At 32.8% G+C, this 22540-nt stretch overlaps 2 protein-coding genes and 1 long non-coding RNA gene across 5 annotated transcripts in view; 1 reads left to right on the forward strand and 2 right to left on the reverse strand.

Annotated features, from left to right (window-relative positions):
* Positions 1-3168: 3168 nt before the first annotated feature.
* On the reverse strand, positions 3169-7445 carry LOC148936896 (uncharacterized). Its single transcript, XR_016138883.1, has 5 exons — positions 7079-7445; positions 4412-4674; positions 4119-4337; positions 3475-3592; positions 3169-3393 (listed from the first exon to the last, which is right to left on the reverse strand). It is a non-coding gene; the product is annotated as an uncharacterized LOC148936896 (long non-coding RNA).
* Positions 7446-7944: 499 nt separating this feature from the next.
* Positions 7945-10491, forward strand: Vps36 (vacuolar protein sorting 36). Of its 2 annotated transcripts, XM_011642701.3 has the most exons (7): positions 7945-8082; positions 8161-8289; positions 8448-8643; positions 8736-9091; positions 9156-9320; positions 9791-10006; positions 10084-10491. In XM_011642701.3, exons 2-7 carry the CDS (start codon positions 8194-8196, stop codon positions 10261-10263), a joined length of 1209 nt encoding a protein of 402 aa, XP_011641003.2. In that variant the 5' UTR covers positions 7945-8082; positions 8161-8193; the 3' UTR covers positions 10264-10491. The 2 variants fall into 2 exon arrangements, with proteins under 2 accessions (XP_011641003.2, XP_011641002.2); XM_011642700.3 differs by lacking the exon at positions 7945-8082 and having other exon boundaries at positions 8089-8289.
* A 1880-nt stretch (positions 10492-12371) lies between these two features.
* The window catches only part of LOC105429607 (uncharacterized), a 35755-nt gene continuing 25586 nt past the window's right edge, over positions 12372-22540 (reverse strand). For both annotated transcript variants that reach the window (XM_089075345.1, XM_011642702.3), the window contains exons 4-15: positions 22257-22390; positions 21423-21815; positions 20548-21267; positions 19987-20212; positions 19781-19888; positions 19578-19672; positions 19380-19446; positions 18970-19304; positions 18565-18697; positions 18131-18385; positions 17931-18050; positions 12372-17834 (exon numbers count right to left, since the gene is read on the reverse strand). In XM_089075345.1, coding sequence (XP_088931471.1) covers positions 17652-17834; positions 17931-18050; positions 18131-18385; positions 18565-18697; positions 18970-19304; positions 19380-19446; positions 19578-19672; positions 19781-19888; positions 19987-20212; positions 20548-21267; positions 21423-21815; positions 22257-22390 — 2769 coding nt within the window. In that variant the 3' untranslated portion in view covers positions 12372-17651. The remainder of the gene's footprint in view (positions 17835-17930; positions 18051-18130; positions 18386-18564; positions 18698-18969; positions 19305-19379; positions 19447-19577; positions 19673-19780; positions 19889-19986; positions 20213-20547; positions 21268-21422; positions 21816-22256; positions 22391-22540) is intronic.

Raw genomic sequence — 22540 nt, forward strand, 5'->3', positions numbered from 1 at the left:
ACGTGGCGTTTGTGTGAGGCGTATTCACCTGTGTCACTTGATGCTCGCGTACGGTTCGCGTTATCTTTGTTCTCGGTTTCTCTTCTTCTTCGTCGTCGCCACTGCTTGTGAACGATAGGTCATCGCTCCCTCTTTGCTGCTTATTCTTTCTCATTATTACAGCGGTATTTATTTGTCGCCCCTTTTCATTATCCTGTCTCGTGCGTCTCGGCTGCCCCTTTCTCGGGCGGCTGTTCAGTGACCAGCATTCGTCGCGCTTATGGCCTGCCTTTTTGCAGTATGAGCAATATTTCTCGATATTATTTACGTTCGCCGGTCGTTCGGCTCGCGGTAGCGGATATTTGTTTGTGTATTGGCTTGAACGACAGTCGCGTGCCAAATGTCCTAGCCTACCGCATTTGTGGCACTCCAATTTTTGATTGCGATTTCTATACTGTTCTTGGTTGCTTCTTGCTTTTTCGTTATTGTACATTTTTGTAGGTTGGCTACCTTTTAATTTTTCTTCGGCTGTTGTGCCTAGCATCGCGGCTGTTAAATTCGTATAGTTCCTGAATCGTACTATTGTTTGTATCTCGTCACGTAATCCTAGTTGGAAATTTTCTAGGGCTAATTCCTGTATCGTATCTAGAATTGCCTTTCATTGCTCCGCGGTGTGCTTGCGTTTTTCTACCATAGATTGATAGAGTTCAATTGCTAGTTTGTCAACGCGGAGTCCGTATTCTCGCGCGCTTTCCCCGGGTTTTTGGCGGGTTATATTAAACTCTCGCTGAATGTGCGTAGTGCTACGCTTTGCCAAATAACATATCTCGATCTCGCGCTTCAGTTGCATGAACGTGCATATATCCCTTGTTTGGAAATCGTGCATGGCTTTCCCTGTTAATTTCGTGCACAAGATCGCTTTTAATAATGATTTTTCGTCGGCAGGATTTATTTCGCTCATCGCGTACGTGCTTGCGTTTAAATTTTTGAACTTGATTCCGCGATGATCCGTCCATCTCCGGAATCGCATGCTTCTTTTAGTTTCTTAAACATATGTGCGGGGTCTCGCGAATTTCGGACATCGTCCCGTGTATGCCCGTATGTCATTTCTATTGGTTCGTCATTTTCTGCGATTGTAATTAACGATTTCTAGTTGGCTTATGCAGCCCTGTAGTGCTCGCATGTCTTCTACCAACTCGACCAACATTGCATCTCGCGCGTCGTGCGAAGCTTTTGCCAGATTTCCAATGTGCCTGGCTTAAAGTGGCTCTCATCCTTCTTACTTCGTCTTCCAATTCTCTGTTTACTGCTTGTTGTTCTTCCGCGATCGGTTTTAACGGTGTGCCCGAGGGTTGATTTGCCATTTCCGCTGGATTTATGTTTCGTGAGGCGATGTAAAATTCGATTGGATCGAACACGCTACTATCGTAAGACGTCAATGAAAATTCTCCGCGGCTAGGGTTACTTGCGTTCGTGCCGTCACTATGGTCAGATCTCGCGTCTGTTGGTTGTAATAGAGCGTCGTCGCGTCTCTCACTACTCGGTAGTAGGTATTGTCTATGTCATTAAGTGAAAATACAATTACAATGTTCGGATGTAATTCCGGTTGACTCGTCAGACTATTGTCGGAATAATAATTACTTAAATCGCGGCGTACGTTATCGCGCGGATCACGTGAATTTTCCGTCTATTCAAGGCTCGGAGGGCTCGGGCTGAGCGCTCGGCTGACGCACTATGTAGCCACGACGTGTTTCTTTGGGCGGGAGTTGGTTAACTCCCTCGTTCGACATCAACCTACACGCTTCTCTCGCTATCTAATGCGCTCGCCTTAATTTTCTAGAACTTACATTACGATCGCAATTCGCATGTTTGTGGCGTGGTACTGACTGTTGCGGTAGATCGCTGCTTCTCCGGTGTCATTGATATGCTCGGTGTCGCTCTACCGGCTCTTTCTCACCGCAGGGCTTCTTTTCCGGCCTTTTCCTTGAATTTTGATCGTTTGTTCCTTCCAGATGACTGGGTGTTGCTGCGAAACGATCTCACCGCTGCCACCAGAAATGTTGTGCGGATCATTTCGAGGATCGACCAAGGAGTCGGCGAGAAGGAGGTACTCACCACTTTGTTTACCACTTAATAAACTTTATTAAAATTGATACAGGTTGTCCTTCTTAATTCGGACCGCGACAGACGTGACGGCAAGGCGGATCTCGACCAGTCCTCTCCTAGTACCGGTCTCCCGTTTTTATCCTGTTCCAGGCGGCCGGTCCTTGCCGTGTCATTAAAATGTTCGTCAGCGTTCGCGATATATTTCTGGGTCGCGCGGCGGCTTTCTGCGTAAGGGCCGCGCACCCGGTTAGCAGTTGCTTCACGTGGAGCGGTTACACAATAAATGCGCGATTAGCACGGTAGCGTTGGTAATCGCTATCGCTTGACAAAATGATAATTCGTCGTAAAGTATCGCTTGCCGCAATCCGCTTTGTTAGTGGTGGGCGTGATTACGTTCTCGGCGCTCGCGACATTCTTCCCCCTTTGAAGAAGGGAACCACGGAGGGTTTCGAATTTCATGTGTCCCTTACTTGGCGTTTGCGACAGTGACGAATGAGCGCGCGTATGTGCGTAGCGATCAGAGCCGGCGCGCGTTCCTTAGGCCGGCGCGGTCTGGGACTTAATCTTTGATGACTTCACGTATTGTATTGTTTAAAATATAATACAAGTTAACAAAATAAGTATTTGTTTTCATCCTTACGTAACGATTTAATAAAAAAATTGTCTGATTTCGTAGCATTATCTGGAAATAAAAATAAATGTAAATTATATGGTGTATAAACTGAGCATTCTATTATTTTAATTATTTTTTATTGTCATATGTGCAATTGCATATGACAATAAAAAAATACTGAATTTAACGAATACTTATTAAGTACTCACTTATGTGAGTACGTAATCACGAAAAGTCAAAAAATTGATTTTTTTATAATAGTGTCTAAATAATTCGTTAAATTCAATATATATTTTTATAATTATATGCAATTGTGCAGTAATTAAAATAATAGAATGCTTAGTTCATACACCATATTATTTACATTTATTTTTATTTCGAGATAATGCTACGAAATCAGACAATTTTTTTATTAAATTGTTAAAGGATGAAAACAATACTTATTTTGTTAACTTTTATCATATTTTAAACAATATAGTACATGAAATCGTCAAGGATTAAGTATCAGACCACGCTGACTTGAAGAAGGCGCGCCAGCCCTGACCGCTACGCACATACGCGCGCTCATTCGTCACTTTTAATTTGATTTACTGTAAAAACTACTCGTCGCACGCAATTTTGTTAAAGGAAAAAGTTCTTTCTTTTAGCATAAAGGATCACGTAGTGTATTCCAAATGCGGGAGTTTTGGGACACCCTGTATATATAATACAGTTTTTATGTAAAATCGAATATCCGAAGAATGCCGGTAGCCGAAGTGCATGTAGTCCCCCCTTACCTATCTCAGCTACCCTGCGCAACAGGCTCCACCCATATATTTTTAGATCCATGGTCTAGTATTATATATAGAAGTCTGTGATGAGTTGTCTCAGGACATTGATCATGTAAGTTTTCCCCTAGAACGAATTAATGAGAAGTGACGAGTCTCATATGGATTTCATTATTTTATGATCACGTAATTTTAATTTCGATGAAAGCGTGAGATATTTAGTGTGAAACTTTTCATCATCAGCCGACATTGTTAAACGGTGAAAATCTAGTGTTTCTTATCCTACACAGCATATTAATTGGTAAAATGGCCGCAGTTTTTTGGATTTTAAATCTGACAATAGAAGATTTTAATTTTAATTTTTAATGACTATGTATTTCGTTGTAGATAAATATTTAAATTTTTTATGAAAATAAATTGCTAATATATATAAAACACATTATTGTCAAGATGTAAACTGAGAAAATATAATACTTCAAAAAAAGAGTGAATAAGAAAGGAAGAAAAATATTGTAATTATATTTTTTTATTATTTATTAAAGTTCCCATAATAAACTTCATTTAGTCAACTATAACATTTTCAAAAAACTTATCTAATTATATTTAAATATAGTTATCACTTTCGTTATTTATATTCTCTTTAGCTTTCTTACCTGAATTGTGATTTGTAGTTTTTATGATTAAAGAACGTTTTTTTCCTGCAAAATTTGATGTATAGACTCCTTCGTTAGGTGCAAATTCATTTAACTCGTTTAACGCTGCAACTCATACTCTTCGATGAATTGCAGCTCATCACTTTGAATGTCTTCAAACGGGCTTAATTCTCAAAGCTGGCTTAGCTTTTATGCTCCTGTTTGTTTGAAATACATATACTAAAATAGAGAAATTTTTTAAATGAAAGTTTATATATTCCAAATTAATAAATTAATAAATTGTTACAACTTACAATTATTAGTAATTGTCTTCTTTATTTACCGTTAATGTATTTATCTTCTTTGCACGGATAGGAATATCTATTCCTAAATTCGTACCTCTTTATTTTGCTAAATATTAAGATTATATTTCAGTCATGAAGTTGCTTTCAGTGTAGTTTTTGGAATATTTTGATGTGAATAGATCTTCTAGTTATGTCATTAATAATTTCTTTCACTGCGTGATCGCAGTGAAAATAACGAACGATGAAACCATGAGATGGCCATCGGTAAAAATCTAAAAATAAATTATGTCATTGAAAAATACGTGATCGATGCCCAAGAGATCAATCATGTAACTTTACGTGAAATTTTTCACTTTCCATTTTTCACTTTTTATTTTTCATTTTTCACATCTTGACATTTCACGTGAAACTTTTCATGTACAGCGATTATGTATGTAGCTTGGATGCGTGGAAAGTGAAATATAGTTTCATCATGAAATATAGTTTCATAGGTTTTAGCTAATGAAAATTATTTTATTGGTACAATATTATATACATCTTTTAATAACCAATTGTATATGTACTACGTACACTTAATCCTAAGCAACCCTAATCTTCTCTAATTCCGAATATTTATTAATTCCCTAGATTTCCGCTTTTCCGCCAAGATACAAAAAAGTTCACGTGAAAAATTTCACATTTTCACGTTTGAGAGAGTTACACGATCCCGCAAAATCATACACAATTGTAAGTTCACGTGAAACTTTTCACGTTTCCGCCCTAGAGGAAAAGTTACATGTCGATCCCCAGCTTTTGAGGGGTATATTCCAAACGGGAATTCCAAAAGGTGATAGTCTAGCTTATTTTCTTTTCTAGATGTTGGCTGCCATATAACTAAACCGAGAAATGTTCCGAACTCATCATAATCTGCAAAGATGTCGAAGATGTTTCATTTGAAAATTCAAGACCGTAATAATAAAATATATAATTTTGTAACAACAAAAGATATTTATGATTTAGTTCATAATGTAAGTATTATAATAATATTATTGTAGTAACAAAATTTTTATTATAATTAATATTTTTTAAAATTTTCATACACAGAAAAGTTTTCGATTAAGCAGAAATATCCTGAATTACTAGTCTTGAATTCTCATTTATACTATACTAGACTGCTAACTTCTCTATTTATTTGATCCCAAAACTTATGCTGCTTGAATTCTATAGTATTCTGGAGTGAGCCTTCAAGGAGTGGAGATGTCTCACTTATTAAAAAAAAGACAACGTGCAAGTTGGTATCGCTCTTTTTGTCAAGAGATTCTCAGATTGGTTAATGTTATTCTTCTACTATAAGGTTAAGTTTCTACTGTGTGCGTGCGTGCGTGCGTGCGTGCGTGCGTGCGTGCGTGCGTGCGTGTGTGTGTGTGTGTGAGATAAGTGCACATGCATGTGTTACATATATCAATACTCGCGTGTAGCTATTAGCTGATTGCATCGAGTGTCTCACGTAAGTGTCGGTCTACAATAGGTGATTTAAGCTTTAAGAAGTAAGAAATTGACCAATTATAATCGAATATGAAAAGAATACTCGACTATGATTAGTCAATTTCTTATGGCTTAAAGATTAAATACTTATTGTGGACCGACACTAATCGTCCGCGTCGGATAGTGAGTTGCACCGCTCCTGCCTATCTTCTGTATGCAGTTCGTAATTCACGAACTTTTCTCTTAGTGTCGGTCCACAATAAATATTTAATCTTTAAGCCGTAAGAAATTGACTAATCATAGTCGAGTATTCTTTTCATATTCGATTATAATTGGTCAATTTCTTACTTTTTAAAGCTTAAATCACCTATTGTGGATCGACACTTATAATTCAAAAACTAAGCTTCTGATAAAAATTTGGTAGAAGAAAAATCATCTTAGAATCAACTCAGGAATATGACATTTTAAGGACAAACGGTTGTTCTGAATCACCTTTATATAGCATGGGACTTTCATGTGCATGTTCCCTTTATTTCATACGCATGCGCATGAGTTTTGTACATGCTTTTTGAGACCATGCTTTGACTATACAAGTATGGACTGCTAGCCCCCCACTTTTCCCATGTTAAAAGCGTGCCTATTGTCACCAACATTGAATCGAGATATTTTGAGTTTAGGCCGCGGTCCGATTCACGCTCAAAGCATTATTGGCATCATTCTATCCTTGTTTTACATCTAATGAACAATAAAGATAGAATGACGTCAAAAATGAGCTTTGAGCATGAATCGGACTGCGACCATAGGTTCTGCCTCGTGTCCTTATCCCAAATGGCGGATAATTTAAAAATGAAATAAGGATTTCATTTTTGTAAACTATAGATATATTTTATTATCATTTTATAAAAATTATATAATAATTTATAAAATCGTGTACTAATTATAAAATCGTATATTAAAAAGAAGTATAAAACATATAAAAATATTATTTATTGTCCTTTAAATATAACAATTTTTGTCAATGTGTGTCGAATGAAAAAATTATGTTTATTTTTTGTTTTACACGCTCCGAAGTACGCATTTTAACATTATTAAATAAGTTTAAATAAGTTTGTGCAATCAATTTAATTAACTTCTATTTATGGTTTTCAAGAATATGTAAGTTTCGTATATGATCGTCGTAAATGAACTGATATGCACTGATCAATTACTTACGCTTCAATGATGTCACGCATTTTAGTTCGTGGGACATGGTAGCGCCACTGTCCAAATTAATGTTGGTGTCACGAATAAAGTGAGTTACTAGCAGTCCATATTTATATAGAGTTAGACGATAATTTCCCGAAAAATGGAGGGGATAATGTTGGTATCAACGAAATCCTCTAAACGAAATAATTTTAGCTTCTATGGATTAGTAGCATTGTTCAAGTAATCTATTGATTTTTATAACAATGTAAATATAAAATGTAAATATAAAATACATTATAGTATTTTATTAAAATAAAATTAAATAAAGACAAATAAGTGAAAACATAATAAGTGAGAACATAAAGGTGAATAAGGTGAAAAACAATGATAAATATTATATACATTAATGTTATATAATAATATACTACTGTAATAATATACTACCATAATAATAATAAAAAACATTGTTTTTCATCTTATTCACTTTATTCACCTTATTCACTTTTTTATGTTCTCACTTATTATGTTTTCACTTATTTGCTTTATTTAATTTTATTTTAATAAAATACTATAATGTATTTTATATTTACATTCTGATATATAATACTTATTACGTACATGCCCGCACATATGTCAAAAAGGATGTGCAAACCAACAGATTATTACTTGAATGTGTTACTAATCCAGAAACTAAAATTATTTCGTGGTACCAACATTATTCTCTCCATTTTTCGGAAAATTGTTATTTAACTGCTGGGCCTCGTCTACAATGCATCATGTGTCGGTGTCGTGGATTGTGAGTTGTAAGAACGAATCAATCACAGACGAATGTGGAGAGAATATTTGATTGTGATTGGCCCGTTCTTACGACTCACGACCTACGACACTGACACATGACGCATTGTAGACGAGGCCTAATAGTGAGCTCCCCGAACACATCCAACATCGTCCATTTTTAATAATATTTTGTCAATAGTTGAACATTGTAAACTTGCTCATTGATTAAAATAGTTGAATCGCATATTTGCGTTGTATGAGTCTATAATCTAAATTAATCTTAGTTTATGGTAATCACACGAGTAGATATAATTTTTGCCTTTGCTTGACAGTTCACGATTCACGACAGTTTACAATAAGCCACGATGAATAGATTCGAGTATGCTGATTCTCGGCTTATGCCAAACGAGGTTTATGTGAGACGTGATATGGCCATACGTCTCTATGATGGTGACACAAAGGTAATAACAGTACGGCTGCTATTTGCGCCTGAAAGGATCAATTCTGTACAGTGGCTCGAAGAAAAGTGTGTGCTATCTTTAGATCTTCTAATTTATTTTCTTATTTTGAGCCGTATATATAAAGATATTCATACTAAAATAACTTTTTATTTCGATAGACAAATTTCGAAAGTGGTGAATTAATTTTAACTAGTCACAGAATACTCTGGGGTAGACCCGGTGATATACCACGAGGTAATACCTGTTTGTCATTGTCACTAGGATACATTGTTTTCTTTGAAGAAGAAAATCCCGGACCGTTTTCCTTTGGACGAAGCAAGAAGATTGTGTTACATCTTTCTGAACCTGCTGTTGGTGCGAAGTTGATTGATTTTATATTTATAATTGAATTATAATTGAATTATTTATAAATTATTTGGTTGAATTAATAATTTATCTATTTGTAGATAAAATGCCTGGTCCAGCAGATAACAGTTTGTACAATTATGTGAAATTATCATTTAAAGAAGGTCTGGATCCAAATTTTATAACACATTTGTCTGATACTATTATGAGACGAATATGGGAATTCACTCCTGCTACTGGATTAATTGTATCTGATACACATACTAATCAAGGAAATGCAAAACTGCTATCTCATATAAAAACGCGAACCGGTATTATAGGCATTGAGAGAAGTCTACAAGAAAAGCAGAAAGAGACTGATGAAAATATATCATTGGCATTTCAAGATCTTACAAAACTTATGGATATGGCTAAAGATATGGTGGCTATTTCAAAGACCATTTCAGCTAAAATAAGGGTGATTTTCAATGATTCCTTTATAAAGCTGACAGATTGAGGTTCATAATGCAAGATCATTGCAGGCAAGACAAGGAGATATAACAGAGGATGAAACTGTCAGATTTAAAGCTTATTTAATGAGCTTAGGTATTGATGATCCAGTTACGAGAGATGCATACAAAAGTAGCAACGAGTACTTTGAACAATTAGCAAAGCAGCTTGCATGTATCTTGGAGGAGCCTATAAAGGTTTGCAATTTATGTTTATTGAATATACAGGGTCCCAAAGTACTGGCATCATCGCTCGTGAGAAGGTAGAAGGGAGTTTTCGCATTATTAGATATTAGAGTCGCACAAATAAGAGCGCGCGGAGAAAAAGCGTCTGTCTGCCTGCCCATAGAATGGCTCAGTGTCGACATTGATCACTTGGCGCTCGGCGGAAGGATGGAGCGCGCGTGGTAAGGGGAAGGATAGCAGCCATTGCTCACACTTCCTATCCTACAGATCAGACGGGCAAGCGCTTTCTTCCTGCGTGTTCTTATTTGTGCAATTTTAATATTTAATAACACAACAATTATTGCGAATATCGCAAAATGGTATAAGACATTTTGATTTATCTCGCTTCTGTCTACCTTCTTACGAGCGATAAGTGCGATGCCAGTGCTTCGGGACAGCTTGTATAGACCAATTAAGAATTATTGAAATATATCTAATTTTAGGAAGTGGGCGGCATGATGACACTTACAGATGTCTATTGCCGTGTAAATAGAGCGAGAGGTTTAGAACTTTTATCTCCTGAAGATTTATTACACGCTAGTAGACAATTAGCACCCTTAGGTTTACCTATTGTGTTAAGAAATTTTGATAGTGGTGTTATGGTTCTTCAAATTCGTTCTCATGATGATAATACTGTCGTTGATCGTATATCGGAATTGGTAAGCTAAATGATGCATTAAATATATATTTAAAAAATCAACTTTATTTCACTACATTTTTTATGTAAAATTTTTAGCTAAAAGAAAAAGGATTTATGACAGCTGAAGATCTTGCACAATCAGAAGGTATATCAGTATTGTTAGCACGTGAGCGATTACTAGTCACAGAAAAGCATGGCAAAGCCTGCAGAGATGATTCAATAGAAGCTCTGAGATTCTATCCCAATCTATTTTTAGAAGAAATATCTAGTGAATAATATTTTAGATCGTTATAAATATATAATCGATTGCCTTTTCAAAATAATGGCTATCATGTAACACCAACTTCAAAGTTTTATATTTTTCTTAAGTTTTTATATCTCCAAAGTACAGCTAAATTAAACACTAAAAATTGAATTATCTTGTAATATATAAATAATACTTATTTTTAAGCATAATTATTTACTTTTTAATGGAAATTTAAATATATGATGCTCTTTGAACAATTTGAGTATATTATTGATATATTTTTCCCATGTAAAAATAAATATATGAAAAGATACTTGTAATTTAATAACTATATATTTTAATAATATTTTATGTTTAAAGTAAAGAATTTTTTGAAGATAGAAAAAATATATTTTAAATTATTGAGATTGACAATAAAATAGATTTTATATCTGTGTTTACGTATTTTCTGATTTTTTTATATATTTTATTAATAAAAAAATAAGATAGCATAAAAAATTTATATAATTTTATGTTTACTAACTTGTTGACTACCTGTTGATAAAAAAAAGATAAATATTTTTGAAACTTAACAAGATAATCTAAGATGAAATAATAAAGTGCAAAACATCGTTCATTAATCGAAATAAATTTTATTAAAATTTATTCATTAAACGAATTGTGTAAATAGAACCGCAACCATGATTAACAATGATCGTGTACAATTAATAGTACATGACTTTTCGCGTCTATATTTAAGTATGTGTACATACAGGATGAAAGTTATTTTTTAAAATAGTGGACCAATAATGGGTGCTTTTAATTAGTATAGTCTTTGGAAAATTTAGAATGGAATTTTTTTAGATGCTTTAGATCTTTTTCTATTTTCCAAACTTTATTGTTAAACGAAATTTAAAATCAAATTTAAATTTTATTAAAGTTTATTTGATTATAAAAAATGTAAGATTTTACTATTTAGCTAATGAAATATTAATTAAATCATAAGATTAAATATATTTAAATATAAATTATTTAAAAATTATATATGGTATTATTACAAATTTTTAAATTGTCATATTTTGAAAGAAAATAATTATTAAATAATTTTAAATTATAAAATATGTTAAATTATAAATTCTGATCCACTATTTCAGAGATACACCCTGTATTAGACATGTGTGTACAGCGTATAAATGTTTGCTGTACAATTACTATTCACCATCTCTAAATTACAATATTTTCCACAAGTTAATGCAGTTATGATTTTTATATAATTAATATAATATAATATAATACAAGATATCGTATAACGATGCATATTATGTCTTTCGTGAACGTTATCTCGAATGTACTTGCTGGTTTAATGGTTTAAGACTATTTTATTATTTTATTAATTAGAACATTAAAATTTGATTAAATATATAGTAATAAAAAATTACAATATTTAATAAATAATTTGTATACTTTAGATAAAATATTAATACATCTAATTATTATATATTTTGAACATAATAAAAAATGTATACGTATATTTTATTTAATTTTGGCAAAGATTAATATTAGTTTTTAGAGAATTAATTACACGCTAATAATTCTATAAAAATTAATCTTTTTCATTAATTTACAATCAATGGATGTACGTTCGAGTGCATTTTGAAATGCAATAGGGAAGGCTTTGCAAGGTTTTTTCAAAGGTTTTTTCGCTTTAATCAACGAGATACGAAGATTATATAACGCACATATACATACAGGATGGGGTAAATGTGCCCTTATTATATCACAGAGAGGCGTAACAAAAATATAAAATAATTTAAATTTTATAGTATTTTATATATGTGAATCGTACATTCATGCAATAGCTACGTGTTTTATGATTTGTCCCACAAATTATTAATATTCTAAATTATCAATAATAACAATTTATTGAAATACTCAACATATAATATTGCTATAATTTGTTAATTTAATGTATTGCCAGTTATTGTCATATACGTGACAATATATAATATATTGATATATATATGTATATTAAATTATTCAAAAATCATTTATTTAGTTTTTTTTTAATAATAAGAATTATTATTATTATTGAAGCGTGTAGCAACGATTTGTGGAACAAATCATTTTGCACTATTATTGTCATTATCACTCGATTCACTCTCTCTCTCTCTCTCTCTCTCTCTCTCTCTCTCTCTCTCTCTCTCTCTCTCTCTCTCTCTCTCTCTCTCTCTCTCTCTCTCTCTCTCTCTCTCTCTCTCTCTCTCTCTCTCTCTCTCTCTCTCTCGCTCTCTCTCTCTCTCTCTCTCTCTCTCTCTCTCTCTCTCTCTCTCTCTCTCTCTCTCTCTCTCTCTCTCTCTCTCTCTCTCTCTTTCTCTCATTCTCTCCCATTTTCTTCTTTCTGTTCGACTATCTTCTTTTTATTTTTTTGAGGATTTTTTTAAAAATCCTCAATAATAGTGATTTTTATTTTTTCCTTGTTCACTTCTTTTCTATGTTGTAATTATCTCTCTTCATTATTCTTTTGCTCTTTTCATTTTACTTATCGCTTCTTCCTTTTTACCACTACAACTAGCCTCTGACAAAATTAAATTCTGAAAAACGAGATGTAAACTATTAAACAATTATCATTTTTCCCCCTGAACTTGTCCTGTGCAAATATAATGTGTCAGATTTAACTTCAACGTACACACATGTACACGGAAATCCCAAAAAATGATGCGTAGTGATATAGCTCGAGTACTCTTATTACTTTACGTACAATACTTTTACGTTATAATCAGGAGAAACTCAAGTAATTTTGCTAAACAATTAACAAAAACCTCGAAAAACAGAGTTTACTATTCTGCAAATCGCAATCATTCTTGGCAATACCGTGTATACAGCGTCTACGTGTAAATGTAGACACGTAACAATATGCGTATAGACGCGAATCGCATATAAGTATGAAGAATAAAAGTTTAGTTTTGTGCTGATATACAACAGTGTTAAATGTTAATTTGCTTAACTTGGCTTATATGTATCTAGGTATATTATGGATTATGCGTACATAATACGTACGATTTATGTACAGTGCTTTATCTTTAGGTGCACCCTAAATTATAATTTTCAGATTTTAATTATAATTGGCGCGTTTAACATTTAACATAATTCGAAAGAAGTTATTTTAAATAAACTATTTCGACCAAGCAATTTAAAAAGATGCACGAGAGGGATGTGATTGCTTTCAAATAACTGCAAATTAATAAATTCATTCTAACAGGTTATAATAATAATAAATTATAATAATAATAAGTAGAAATTTGAAAATTTTTATAAAGTACTAGCTTAATTAATTAAAAAAACATAAAAACAGAGTAGTCGCGGTTATCACGATATAAAAAAATTATTTTAAAAAAAATTGAATCGAGGATCAATAATAATTATTTATGTATATCATGTTTAACAGCATAATTTTCCATTGTTATTAAAAACGTCCGTCACCTTTTGCAAAATACGTATTCTTCAAATCAATTCTGTTCATCTACACTATGTTCGCGCAAACCATGTATTATACATATCGATGAGAAAAGATAAGTATCATTCTCAAAGAGAATGATACGCCTTACAATTAGATTTAAGCTTAGATGGAATTAATGAGAAGTGAGCGATATTATTAGTCCCATTAGTAATTGGCAATAGAAAAATTTGCACAAGTTAATATGTGTAAAGTAGAATAGTTAGTTTTTGTGATGAAGAGCATACAGTATAGATAGTAAAATTTTGCTTGTAATGATTCTTTTTTTTTTATATGTATATATAATATACGTACACGTGTGAACGCGCGTATACAAATATTAAATTTACGAGTTTTATTATGTATAATATGAAGAGGTACAAAAGTTATAGATATAGAGAATAGGCGTTGAGGTCCAAAAGGCTGTCTAATTCGTGCAAGTCATTTAACGATCGTGTCTTTATCTTCTGTTCTTTTTTTTTCAATAATGGTTGAATAACAAGTTCGATTGACAATGTCGCAACCGTGAATTGGTCGGAGATTTTACATCGATATTCCCGATTGCAGTCTATAAAATAAATTTGGAAATATGAGAAAATATGTGACATATTAAAAAGAACTCATAAGAAATTCGTTCTGTAAAACTGAATTTTTTCACATTTTAAAGTTAGAAAATTAATCATAATTTTGGAAATAAATTTTATGTATATTTGTTTTAGATCGTAAGAATGTTCTATTAAGAATCTATATAATCAAAAATCTAAAATAGAATTAGAAATAATTAACTTTGAGAAATTTTTAGTTTTTATTAAAAAATTAAATTATGTAATTTTAAAGAGTAAAAGAAAAATTATATACTTTCTCAAGAGAAAATTTCAAAATTAAATTAAATCTAAAGATCAAAAACTCAACTCAGAATTACAAAATAATTCCTATCGATTTCCTATCCTATATTTCCTTTTAATTTATTTAAGATTTACAAAGACCTTACCCAGTTACCTGATTTTCATTTTTGGTTATTGTTGAATTTTGGGATACAATCCATATATTTCTGTTCTGCTGTTCTAATAAAATAAAATTTAACAAAATTACCGGAGTATAAATCGCGAAGGAACAGGCACGCATGTCGCTATGTATGGGTCACTAACATACAACAGCGACTTTTAAGGGGATAATCACATGGAAAAGTGTAGCATTTTTTTTTACCCGCTAATGTATGATATTCTTAAAGCTAGTCTACATTAAACTCTAATGATAGTCAAAAATTGTGACCCTTAGTTTATAAAAGGCGATGCATTGTCCAAAGAATCAACATGTAACATTTATTAGGAATTTATGGCGATTATATGAGATTGTATAATTTTTTTTATGATTGCAACGAAATCATCATGTTTATACTGTAAGATTTGTTAGTCTCAAAATAATTCCAACATCATCGAATATCGCAATCGGGTTTTGATTTTTCATTATATCAATCTCCTCATCATTGAACATGGAATGAATTATAATCGAATAAGTATATCAATTAGTATTAGCATGAAAAAATACATTTTACATTTTCATTCGTGGCGATAACTGTACGTCAACTTCGAGTATTTTATAGATAATAATTATTCAATTATGTAATTATGTATAACAGAGTTGGGAAATAACGCGTTACTTGTAATGCCGTTATCGTTACTTTTTTTTGGTAATGAACTGTGGCATTACTTTCTTTTTAATAAATACCCAACGAGAAATGACGATGGAATTGACGTCGAATTAATGATTTCGACGTCGAATCGATGTCGATTTAACGTCAATTCATTTCTCGTTGAGTATAATGGTAACGTAGTTATATTTTTTCAGTAACGAATTTAACAATTACCTTTATCGTTACTTTTTATATTTTGAATTTATTTATGACATAATTTTTATATATTTAATGTTCAGTCTTCGATATCCATAATCTGTTATTATAGATCTGTTTAAGACCTTCCTAAGAATAGTTTATCATAAATCAATCACAAGATTTTAATTATAAATACCGCCTTTTAAAAATTTTTTGTAAACAAAAAATTGAGTGTAAGAAAGTGTAAATTATGTTATTATGTTTATGTATGTTATTATGTTTATGAATTTAATAAAAACAATCTTTTGTATTTGCATTTTGAATATTTTAAAATCTTTTTAAATTTTTTGTCTTACGAATTTAATCTTTTCACAGTGTATGTAGCATATATACATAGAAAAAGATCCCAGTATGTATGCACATCTTAAAAAAGCAATTTATCCTTTTGCAATTTGTATGAAACTTGTAGAAAACTTAGTCCTACTTAATTCTATAGTTTTCAAAGTCGCTGAATTCAAATGTGATATCTAAATTTCAAAATTCAATATAAAATAAAAGCAGATAAAAGTTTAAAAAAATAGTTGTTATAAAAATGAGAACTCTAAAATTATTGAAGTCGCTGAATCAAAATAAATTTTTCATGAATTTTATTATTCTAAATGACAGATCAAACTTTGTTGAAAAGAATCACTCTTGAAAATAATAATTCATTTAAATTTTATCAACAATATTATTTCAAGATAGAAAAATTGCTTATAAATTCCGTTCTTTGTCAAACTCAGAGTCATGAAACGAGAACGTGATGAGTTTTCATTACATGTTTTTATTATTTTTATTTTAAAAATTTGTTTATCTTTTCAATAGTCCGCAATTTTAGATCCATTTGAATTTTGAAATTCTGATATCACATTTGGATTCAGCAACCTCAAAAATCTTAATATTAAAATCATAAAATATAATCATTGAAATCTAAACTTTTTTTTTCACACAGTAATGGTACGAAAATCTCATTTTCGTCACATTGCGAAGGGGTTAAAATAAAAAGTTTTATTATTTTTATATTGATAATTTAACAAAAAAATATGAGAAAAATTTATTTTTTATTTAATTTGATCTCGTTTTAATTAAAACAAGTAACGAAAAAAATAACTAATCATACCTTTTTAAGTAACGATAACGATAAGTTACTACTAATAACTAGTAGTGGTAACGAGTTACTTTTAAAAAGTAACTTTTCCAACCCTGATGTATGGTTTATCCATTAATAGCGGGAAAAGCGATGAATGATATTGAAATCAAATCAAATTTATGAATCACCCCTAAGAAATGAATAAAGAATATTTTCATAATAAATAGCATGAATGATAAATAAAAGTTCAATGTTTTGCTAAACATGATCGATTTTCATATCAACTATTATTAAGCATTTGTAATAATTTTTAATTTCTAAGAGAGAAAAACTTACTGTTGAAGTATTCGTAAAAAGGATCTAAATCGAATTCATGGCTTTAAAAAAGTTAATTGCTTAAAAAGAGATATGTAACAGAACACATAAATTTTATATCGCATTTCAGTCGATTGCGTTGAATCCCTTTAAATAGATCTTAGTTCTCTATTTAAAAGGAACTTTTAATTGTTATTATTGATTGCAATTTGTTAGTTTTTTAAGTAATTTAAAAATTGCCGATGAGTCATTCTAATTGTCACATCACGATTTACTTAAACGATGGCGCGGATTATTTTGGAGCCCAAACTTGCTTAACAATGCGTTCAGTATTAATCGCCTAAATAATCGTGATAATTACTTTTGGATCATGTGATTCTGTAGTGTGTATACAATTTTGCTCATAAATTCCGTCATCAACAATATCGCACATATTGCCATACAGTGGTCTGAATGACCGTTAACAGTCGATAGATGGGACGCGCTTGTAATGCGCATCTCTGTGAGATTTTATCTTATTTTACATAGATTATACATATGCATACCCTCTTCTCGACGCTAAATATATCAGAGAATGAGTATGTGACATAGAATTTTATACGACATGATATTTCAAAAGTACTTTAAGACTCTTTCACTGTTCACTGAACGGAACTGAACGGTTCAGTTTCTACTTCCTGAGAGGATGCCACATAGCGACCGGACGCCGTAAGGCCGTTAACATTTGTCTCCAATGAGCCAGTGCTTTTCCCGTCGAGGTAGATCCTACAATAATGTGTCCTACAGAGTACGCTTTTGGATTTGTACCTTGATCTCCATTTAATTCCGCCACCGTTAATCTCAGCTGTATAGTCTGAAAAAAAGATAGGTTTAATATGGTCATAGTCATAAGAATTATATTTTTATTATTAGATTTTTGTCATTAGGAAAAATAAAAATTTATTAAAACCTGTAAAGCTTGCGCTGGCACACTGAATATTATCGCCTCGTTGAAGATTGGACTTTTCTCGCCTTTCTTCACGGATGTCTTCTTTTTATGCAGCTTTTTTCCTTGTTGAAGCAGGTATACCTTAGCGGAAAAAAAAAAATGTTAAATAATTTTTGAAAAATCATTATTTAGTGGAAGTAAAAATGCGATGCCTGTATTACCTTGACGAAGAAATCGCCCGGAGATGAATTCGCGCCGCGCAAATTGCGTGCTTTAACTACTACGAGAGTGAGTCTCTCCGCTGTTGGCAAGTAACTGAGAGAAAACATCAATTCTCCTAGGTGCGGAGTGGGCAAGGCAGGCCCACTGAGTGGTAGCCAAGTCGTAGCTGGCGGTCTCGCCGCAGGCCCGAGCTTTAAACTGGCTTCGCCGATCAAAGATGCGCCCCCACCGATGTTAGATTCATCAGAAAATACCTGAGTATAATGAGAAATGAAATTTATTTTAATTCACTTCTCGCAAATTATCTATTTAATTAATATTTAATGGAAAAGTAAGTTCATTTATTTGCGATTATTTACGACATTTGAATATATTATACATATGCGACATATGAATATGAAACAGAGACTGTGAAAAAAGAAATCAAAAGCACCTCAACAAGAAGCGTTTTGCCTGCTGGTCCACCGTCAAGAGGAAATACAAATTTCTCCTGATAACTAGGCGATGGACATCCCCTATAAATTCTCGTTTGCACGTGAGTCTGTCTGTCGGGTAATAGACACACCCTATGAAGGAAAAATAACATAACTGAGTACATCTGCTTATTTAATTATTAATTGATTCTAAATTTATTTTTTCATTAACAATCAAAGAATTACAAATTCGTTATTAATTTCAATCAAAAAATATTATAACATGGCAGTAATAAGAGACATCCTACGTAATATATGCTACGGTATGTATATAAAACACTCAAGATATATTTATCCTTAATGGTGTTTTATTTTTATTAAAAGTATGATGCTATACGGTATTTATAAACAAAGGAGGTGTTTACCTAACGAAAGTATCTTGTGCAGGAGAGCCGTCGGCAGAGACAAGATCTCTGGCTTCTAAAACGCTTACGGCTAGATCGCCTTCACAATCGCTTCCGCGACCACCCCATCTCTCGTGTTCGAGTCCGACACAAATGTGACCTACGATAGGTGCTTCTTCCAGATCGTTTAGATTGACGCTAGTATCGGAACAAACGCTCTCGCAACTGATCGCTCTCTTTAATGTAGATTCATCGGGCGGTGGTTCTGGCTCAGGACCTAGTGAACTTCGACGATTTCCCAATCTAGTATTATTATGATCGTTCATCGCGTAACTCAGATACGATTCTTCCAAGCTCTGACAATCATAAGGAATATATTATTGCCGTGTAATAATTTGTAATTTATATTTAAAAAAAAAGTGCATTGTAACCTGTGAAAGTCGTCTCTTCAATTGCACCTCCTCCAAAGCGGCATAGAGCTCCTGGCTGTTTCTTCTTCTGTAAAAAAATTAATCTTGCTAATACACAATATACATTTTTCGATTTTACAACGATTGAGAGAGATAAATTAATAAAGAAAATAACTTGGAGAACATTATGTAATTTTTTTATGGTAACGTGTATCATACCTCAAGGGGTCGGCAGCGTCAAGTTCTACATATTCATGAATGCCGTTTAGTCTTTCTATACTTTTACGTCTTTGCTCGAGGCTGTTGAAAATATCCTAGAAAAGAATTTTAATTAAGGTTTCAAGATATATTAAACTATTAAATACTTCTTATAATAAGTATACATTTTTTTCTAATTGCAAAGAGATTAATAAATGTTGTACCTCTGATGTTCGGGTAAAACTGGGATCTGATAAATAAGTATAAGTTTCATGATTGTGATCTTTAACCAATAAGGGAGACGATGGTGGATCTTGTAGACTATTGTACACCTATAGGCAAACAAAAGCAAAATTAAAAATCAGAATCAGAGGAAAACAGATTGTTATTAATGCTATATAAAATTAAAAGCATTAAAAATAATTAATACTTCTTGCGCTGTTCTGTGAGCTTCAAGGTTTAATTCAGGGCTGTAAAGGTCAGAACTTCGCCTTGATCCGTCGAGGCCAGTTAGATCTGGGTCGGTTTCCGCATAAATATCTCGCATGTCTTGCAGATATTCGGCATCTTGTAAATGATCTTCAGTGTTGTCAAACGATGGTGATGTTGATTGAAACGCAAATCGTTGTACTTGTTGTGCTGAAGAGAGTACCGAACTACAAAGAAATTTGTAATTTGTTATAATTTAATGTAAAAAAAAGCAAGAATATTTTAAAAATTAATCTCAACTATATTTTAAAAATTAATAGAACAATCAAATCAATCATAATTCAATTGGATATTTATAGATATTTGATTAATAAAATTTTACGTGTTACTTCTAACTTTTAAAATTCAAATTATTTCTAATATTTGAAAAATGTAAAAATGTGTGCTAATAGTGTTTATAATATAATATTAAAAAATACGAGTTTATATTGCATTGTTGATTAATTTATATATACAATATTAAAAATACTACTATTCTTATTAATTTTTAATAATGACTTACTTGTAGAATTCCGAAGCGTCTATATAACTTTGTGAAGTAACTGATCTGAGCGCACTGAAGATTCTCTCACCGGTTGTTGGGCTGCTTTTCTTCGTGATCTCCTGAGAGGGATCCGGGGGTGCGGGTGGTGGTGGTGGTATCGGACTCGAGACAGATTCGCTCGCCATCTTTGTCTCGTCTACGATTGATCCTTGAATTGCGCTTGTGAACAGTATTGGTTCACGATTTGGGCGTGTTTGAAGTTCATTCATGGATTCGTAGACAGGAAGATCGGGTAAACTCTGAATATACTGCGAGACTCGCTGAAGATCATGCGACTTGGAAAGGCTGCTGTGAAATATGTAGGGATCAATATTTTCTTGATGGCCGGAGGTATTTTTGAATGGAGTCATCTCGATATTCTGCATATCGCTATTTTTTCGGTTAAGATCGCCATTCAGTTCCTCGCTGCTCTGAAGCATTTTGGAAACGGTCTGTGGCCCATATATCGATTCCATCATCATCTGATTGGTCGCGTTCAATGAATTTGTCGAGTTGAAGTTATCCGGGAACTCTCTAGGCTCGTTTCTTGCATACGGTCTCGAGACGTGATTCTTCTGAACGATCTCATAGTTGCCGTAACTTCTATTAACATTCTCATCATTTAATTTGTCCTCTAGGGGTGGATTTATACCGTATCTAAGCCATGCTGAAGGCTCTTTGGAAGGTGGCTCGAATTGCCTGTAAAATCGGTGTAAAAGATCGAATAAAAGCAACTTTATTCATTTCGGCACTTGCGATCGAACGAAATAAATTAGTAAATTATGTAAAAGTAAAATTAGTAAGTTATGTAAAAAATATCTCGTTAGTCCATTAAAAAAACTTTTATGTTGTACCTGATTGATCTGGAATCTATGTGGTTTTGATTAGCGTAAGGTGTCATTTGGATATTCTCCGCTATCGTTTTCGCGGAGCCATTGTCGAACACGAAGGTGGGACGCTCGATCGACTGGAAAGGACCGTGATTCTTCTGTGGTTCGCTCTGAAAGAGAAACACGGACGGACCGGGGGCTCTCGATCGTATCGATCCTCTTTGCAACGACGGCGGTGGCGTCAACGGACCAGGACCGGCTTCGTGCATCCTGAGATAATCGACAGTACTTGGCGTCTGGAGCGGCGATGGCCTAGGACGAGCGGTCGGTCGTGGTTGAGGAGCGGGCCGCAATGGTTGAGGTGGTATCGTGCTGCCGCCGAGAGGCGGATGTAGGTCCCTGTCGACAGCCTCAAATCTGTGTATAATAGTATGAGTGTGTAATGCATATTTTTTATATATATAAAATATACCTAAAGTTGGTGTGAACTTAATTTAAATCAATACTGTTTCATCGCAAAAGATATAACTGCCAAACAGAGATCGTTAAATGCCCGATTCCATCAACGTAGATTAACTTTAACCTCGTTTCAACTTACTTTTCATCCTCTTCTAGTTCTAAGAATTAGAAAAAGATGAAGAGCAAGTTAAATCGAGATTAAAATAAATCTACGTTGGTAAGCTCGGAAATAAGACGTTCTTTGTTTTTTTTTTGTGGAAAAAATATTACTATTAATTAATTGTAGTGTTGTGTCAAATTTAATCAATTGTATTTATACGTAGAAAATATTTTAATTATATTTGACTGATTAATTAAGACAAATATTATAAAATTGTAATTGTTCAAATAATCGCGTACCTGGTAAAGGCGCCTTGCGCATCTAGCCGGAGGTCGCTATCGCTATGCAAGAGATGTTGAGAGACATTCCCAGTCTGGCGATATAGGCCTGGTATTGTCTGAGCGGTTGGATGCTGAGCCTTTACCAATCCCACCTTCAAATAATTCCATAGATATAATTTAAGATAATGTAACAATAAAGCAATATATAAGAAAATCTTTAAGATTCTGAATAAATTTAAATGTTTCACGTTCTCATTTTAAAATATTGACATATACGAAGAGCAATTGTGCAATAACAATAC

Source organism: Pogonomyrmex barbatus, unplaced genomic scaffold (assembly GCF_055798465.1).
Source record: "Pogonomyrmex barbatus isolate J1 unplaced genomic scaffold, ASM5579846v1 scaffold19, whole genome shotgun sequence".
Classification (NCBI taxonomy): domain Eukaryota; kingdom Metazoa; phylum Arthropoda; class Insecta; order Hymenoptera; family Formicidae; genus Pogonomyrmex; species Pogonomyrmex barbatus.

Coding starts and splice junctions, on each gene's coding strand:
- Vps36 (XM_011642701.3), top strand. CDS start 8,194: ATGAATAGATTCGAGTATGCTGATTCTCGGCTTATGCCAAACGAGGTT. Junction 8,290..8,447: donor TCTATGATGGTGACACAAAG/GTAATAACAGTA, acceptor TTATTTCGATAG/ACAAATTTCGAAAGTGGTGA. Junction 8,644..8,735: donor TCTTTCTGAACCTGCTGTTG/GTGCGAAGTTGA, acceptor ATCTATTTGTAG/ATAAAATGCCTGGTCCAGCA.